The sequence below is a fragment of the Dendrobium catenatum genome, unplaced genomic scaffold, assembly GCF_001605985.2.
Source record: "Dendrobium catenatum unplaced genomic scaffold, ASM160598v2 original_scaffold_213968, whole genome shotgun sequence".
Classification (NCBI taxonomy): domain Eukaryota; kingdom Viridiplantae; phylum Streptophyta; class Magnoliopsida; order Asparagales; family Orchidaceae; genus Dendrobium; species Dendrobium catenatum.
The window spans coordinates 43,297-49,557 of NW_021532378.1; the positions used below are offsets into that span (position 1 = coordinate 43,297).

The window sequence follows — 6,261 nt, forward strand, 5'->3', positions numbered from 1 at the left end:
CTTACTTTTTACAAAGACAAAAACAAAAGATCTATCATGGTTCTTTGTGCAATACAGATTTAACCTCCAAATAATTTCTTACAGAAACTATAAGATCGCAAAAACACAAATTTGATTAATCTATAAGATTTAATAGTAGTAAAGGAGCCCATGCATCAATTACTTCTCAGCATTAAATGAATAGAGGCTAAAATATGAAAACATTAGGTAAGACCCCATATTTTTTTTAGATTTTGATGATTACAAACACAAACATAAAAAAGAAAAGCAAACAACAGAAGATGAAGCTTACCAAACAAACTGATCAAAGTAGAATTGTATTAATAGGATATAATACATGTCATCATATGGGACAGTATAATTATCAAAGTTTTAAATCTCTACAAATTTTGTTCCTTTCAAGTTTCCTAGTTTTGTATCCCTTAGCACCTTTGCCCCAACAGTAGTTGTTGCTTGAAAGAAAGCCCTTCATAAGCAGTTCCAATTCGGGGTCAGCTCGAAACCCTTTTGACTTCATTTCATCATAAAATTCCTTAGCCTTCGGAATCCATCCATCCGCCGCCAATCCTTTAATCATTGTAATGTAATGCACGGCGTTAGGAATAACATCATATCTACTCATTTCACTCCACATCTTCAGTGCACTTTCTGATTTGCCCAATCTAAAAAAATTATTAAAAATTAGGAGGAAAGTGCTTTGATTTGGCGTATTACCATCCTCTTTCATTTGTTCAACCAGCTTGATTAATCCCGGGAAATCCTCTATCTTGATAAATGCATGGTAAGTATCCATAGACGGACGAACACCTCCTAAAATCATCATCTGCATTATCTCTTGTGCTTCATCGAGTCTATGTGCTTCACAAAGTGGAAGTACCATACAATTATAAGTTTCCAAATTTGGTTGCAAACCTGTCTCCATGATTTTGTTAAACATGCTATATGCTTCTTTCATGCAATTTTCTCTTGTCAAGATATAAATTAGATAGTTGCAAACCTTAAGGTTTGGAAACCAACCTCTCTTCTTCATCTCATCATAAAACCTTAGAGAATCAAAGAGATTTCCATGTTTTGCCAAGCAACCAATCATATAAGTGTAGGAAGTACTATCTGGTATGATGCAATATTTTGCCATTTCTTTCCAAACTCTTTTTGCTTCAATCAAATCGACAAGAATGTTACACCAGCCATCTAAAATAATGTTGAATCCAGTAGTTTCAAGAGGAAAAAAATTTTGTTTCAAAAGAAGAAGCTCTTCCGCTTCCTCAACATTCTTGTTTTTGCAAAGAACACGAAGAAGAGCATAAAATACATCCAAATCTGCTTTTACATTGAATTTCTCCAAAGCATGGAATGTTTTAATTGCTTTCCCAGTCTCATTTGCAGATACATACCTAATTTTCAAGCAAGAAGTGTAATCTTATTAGATATGATTAAAACGTTCAATTTATAGTGTATTATTGTGCAACTTATAACATCGATAAATTTTACATGCCTTATATGGGGCATAGAAATTTGCATTTAAGATTTCCCGCCACAACTTCCCTTTTGGTAGAACTGCATCGTCAACAAATTTGAAATGGTCCTTATAAGGTGAATGATAGAGATTTCAAGTTTATATATCTCACTTAAAATTTTCAAGACAAACATAGATATTAAATAATATGCTTTTACAATATGTCATAATATTAGTGAATTCGCTCTCCCTTCTTTAACAAAGATTCTAAGTGTAAAAAACTTTAATATAGAACTATTTAAAACCATTAAAAGCAATAATAGAATGTGAATTTTTTCCAAGAAAAATTTATAATAGCATTTGAATTTAAAGTGGTTAAAATTTCAGCTCTTCATATGATGAACAGAGAAAAGTCTATCATGACTTGCATTTGGGGCTCCTAATTGCATAGCGGCTGAAGTAGGATTTAAGCAAGATTCAACTTAAAGTTGTCAAGCAGAATTTTGGATATTTTAAATCCTGTTATTTTAATGAATCTCATTGCAACGTCACTATTGATAATATATAGAATTTAGTAGGGGGATTTACATACATACCACTTTATATTATGCTATTTACATAACAAACACTAAAGACTTTAATATTTCATGTCTATCATCCATAGACAACTTTAATATCAAATATGTCACTCATAAATTACATACGTATCGGTCATACCACCCTATAAACTTTAATATTTCATTCATTGCACCAATATTTAATCTATGAGTGGTAGACATGGAATCTCACCATTCACGGGAACGGGATCTAAAAGGTCTAAGTACATCTCTCTCACACAAGCCTTAAATCCTAAAACAAATAGACAAATGGTTTATCTGAATTTAAAAGAGTAAACAATTTTCATGTTAAGAAGTCTCAAGATTTTAATCCTCTAAAGATTAAGTAAATTCAAATTATAGTCAAATGATATAATCCAGTAGTGTTAAGAATGATATAAATCGATATCTCGAGATATGAAACACTCTTTCATCTTGCAATCACAAAATTTATAAATAGCTAAATTCAAAATCCCGATCATAAACACTCAAAAGAATTGTAAGCACGCACCTTTCCATCATAATAATCAATGCCCGACGAGTAAGCAGCGACTTGTAATGCATTCTCCGCAAAACCATCCAAGCCAGATCGAACCTTCTTTGCTTACCCAACACCCAGATCATTAAATGCCATGCCCATGGCGATCCAAGAACACAATTGCTAGCCCACCTGAAAGCCAGGAAGGCAGATTCCCAATCGTGCCTGAGCTCCCAAAGCACTGAACAAATCAGACCCATCGTGGGTTTGGTTATATGTGAGGATCTCATGAAGCCCAACGCCTCCTCTTGCGTCGAGAAGTTTGATTTCGCTTGTGAGAGGTGTTGAATGATGATGGGAAGGTCTGAGCTGAGGAAATTGGAGATGGGTTTGGAGGAATCGGAGTCAAAATCACTATCCTCGGCTTCAGGAGAGGGGAAATGGAAAGAGAGGGATTTATAGAAATGGGCATTGCAGAATCGGGAGAGAGATGGGGAGGAGAGAAAAGAATGGTGGGAGGCGAAGGCGGAGGCGGTAAGAGGGGAAGTATAGTGGGCTACAAAGAGGCGAAAGAGAGCAGCTCGATAGATTCGGCACCGGGCAACGATCTGCATTATGGTTTTCAAATATAGGTAACACAATATAATAATGAAAATAAGGTCAACATAAACATGTAGGAATTCCTTTCAAAATTTATATATATATCCACCCAATCAACTATGATTCTAAATGCATATTTAACTTGAAAATTTTTGAAATTATATTTAAGAACATCCTAACTTCATTTGTACTTTAGCACAACTGAAAACCTCCAAAAATTAATTAGAGAAAAAAATGATCTTTAGATCTTGCATTCTCATAATCAAATTGAGCATCTTAACGAGACAAATCCTACAAGCTTAAGAATGCTTAATTATGACATATTGAAGTTATTAAAAATTAAAAAAATATCTTTTGGTCAAGGGGATTACTCTTAATCATTTAATTGCGAGTTTTGAATTTTTTTTTATTTGTGTAGAATAATGTTTTTAATAACTATAGATAGACCATCACTCTCTATATAAACTTAGTCAACTTTTATTTTATCAAAACATAATTATAAAATCATAATTAAATGTTTGATTATAAAATCATACCAAAAAAATTCAGATCCCCAAACCCTATATCTACACTTGATCTACCCAACATGATTCTTATCTTTTTCTAAAATATTAAGAGAATGAAGTAAGATCAACAAGTTCATTATACTCTCTCATACACCCTCCACATATATAAATATCCAATTTAAAAACTTAAAAGCAATATAAATATAAAAAAAGAGTTGCTAAAAGAAAACATTAAGGCTTTCAAAATAAGTAAAACTTAAGCAAAATAGGAATTTACCGAATTTCTAATGTGCATACCTTATTTCATAACTAGCACTTATACTTCTTAACCACGCCACCATTTTCACAGAAGTTTTTGGATGTCGTACAGAATCATTCTTTTCATCTTAATTAGTCAATTCAATTCGTTTTGAATGACTAAAATTGAATTAAAAATTTATTATTTTGTAAATCATTAACCCCTAAACAAACAACTGTCGGCAAAACCACCACGATCTCGCACAATTGTCGGACTCCTCACCACAAAAGTCCCTTCCGCTCTCTATCTCGGAGACTCACGCACTCAGAATAAAAAAAAAGGGAAGGAACGCAGAGAGAAGAAACCGAAGCCCCATACCTGCGCTCTCGTCATCTATCCCTTGATCTCTTTGCCTGAAATCGCACGAAGCTGTAGGATCCTACGACTGCAGTCCGACTCCAAAGCTCTCGATCTCCTACACCCGACGCCGACTCCAACCAACACCATCCGCCATCTCAAGCCGCACAGCCGCCCGTTCGGGCCAAACTCACTCTGCCCTATGATTTGATCCGGTTGAGTAGAGCCAAAAGGGCAAGTGTCATCCCCTAACCTCGCCTCACAAGGAGAGGCGCTGAAAAGCTGCCGAATTTTCGAGGGGAATTAAAATAAAAAAAATAATTAAGTTAAATTACTTAATTAACAGATTGTGGGCAACAAGGATCGTCAAAGACATTAACGGGATTGATTCACTCTCATGAACACCTCACCGTTGATTTGAACCAACCGAGTCGAGCCAAAAGGGTAAGTGCCCTTCCTAACCTCCCTTCGCGGGGAGGGGAAATTGGGAGCCAGCCAAAATTTAAAAAAAAAAAAAAAAGAAACTCCCATAAATAAAAAAGAAACTCCCATGAATGTCAAACAAAATTCTATCATTTCAAATAATTAAGTAAAATTTAATTAATTTAAAATTAATTAAATCATATAATTCATGTGGAGGGAGGTTCGATTTTGCAAATAATAATTCCACTTATATCAAACTCACGAAATTGTGAAAATTTAAAAATCTTCAGTATGGAAGAAGAATTCAGCAATCATTCTTTTTCTTTTGTGGAAACTGATCACACGAATGACTTTGAGTATGTAGAGCCTGCCAATGACTTTGCATTAAAGATTGAGGATTGTTGTGATGAAATTTTGAAGCATGAAATTAGCTTGATTTTATGTGTTTCTTATGTGTGTTTATCTAAAGGTTGCATTTTGTTTTAAAATAGTGAATCTTACAATTTTTTGAATACATTGTACACTTTATTTTTCTCCATAAATTATGTGAGCAACATGAGTGACAAATTACATAGTTTATATTCTATTAAATTCTACTCACGTATATGTTTTATAATGATTTTTAAGAAATGCCACCAGACACCAGAGCACATATTAGAAATACATGATGCAAAGAACAAACTGAAGTTGAAATTGATGTTTCAACAAATACCATTGAAATTTATGTTGTAGGTCTGTCTCTTATTTAAGATATTATCAAAACATTATATGCTTATTTTACGTTATCATTTATCTTACTTACAAGATTTTAATTTTAAGATATTTTTTCATAGCAGGTAGAAGTAATGAGGAGAAAATCGAAAAAGAGGTCCAACCTATATGTGTAGTATTTGGGGATATCATGCCACCCAACCTAGTGAAGAATGACTAGTTATTAATTTTAATAAATATGATCAACCTATTAGACAAAACAAATCATTATTTGTCGAATTTTTAGGAACTATTGCTCATAATGGGAAATATACACCAATTGATATCAGAAGTTGGGATAAAGTGTCAAAGTCATTAAAAAAAATATGTTAAAAGTTGTTTAAGTATTTATCTTCATAATATGCATACTTATTTTGTTTGATTTTAGTTACATACATAAAATAACAAATTTCTTTGGATATAACAAAATATATTTTATTTGTATAGGAGAAATTTGAGATTTCCCATGGTTGTGATGTATGGGTTCTTCAATCAATTGTGAAGAAATGGAGGAATTGGAAAGCAAACATTAAATTTAGATATTATGACTAAAAAATATCTACATAATTATAACTATGTAATGTGCTAAAAAGGATACCCAAATATCAATGGAAAAATCTTCTATCCTATTGGAATTTAGAAGAACAAAAGGTATATTATCATAACTTTTAAATTTTAAAATGTTATTCATGTTATATTTTTTTTTATTAATTTAAATTTGTGTTTGGTGTATAAGTGAACGAAATAAAAAGAGTAGGTCATAAAAGAGTTTAATGCACATAACATGAAAAAGGAGTTTCGATCAAATGCATGAAGATCAAGTAAATATTATATGTATATACGTGTTTGTGTGTTGT

General features: G+C 32.6%; 1 protein-coding gene across 1 annotated transcript; it reads right to left on the reverse strand.

Annotated features, from left to right (window-relative positions):
• Nucleotides 1-285: 285 nt before the first annotated feature.
• Nucleotides 286-4,428, reverse strand: LOC110107523 (pentatricopeptide repeat-containing protein At1g80880, mitochondrial). Its single transcript, XM_020837799.2, has 3 exons — nt 4,253-4,428; nt 2,564-3,138; nt 286-1,394 (listed from the first exon to the last, which is right to left on the reverse strand). The coding sequence occupies exons 1-3, from the start codon at nt 4,265-4,267 to the stop codon at nt 365-367; spliced, it is 1,620 nt and encodes a 539-aa protein (XP_020693458.1). The 5' UTR covers nt 4,268-4,428; the 3' UTR covers nt 286-364.
• Nucleotides 4,429-6,261: the final 1,833 nt, after the last annotated feature.

Coding starts and splice junctions, on each gene's coding strand:
- LOC110107523 (XM_020837799.2), bottom strand. Junction 1,395..2,563: donor TTGATTATTATGATGGAAAG/GTGCGTGCTTAC, acceptor CTTGAAAATTAG/GTATGTATCTGCAAATGAGA.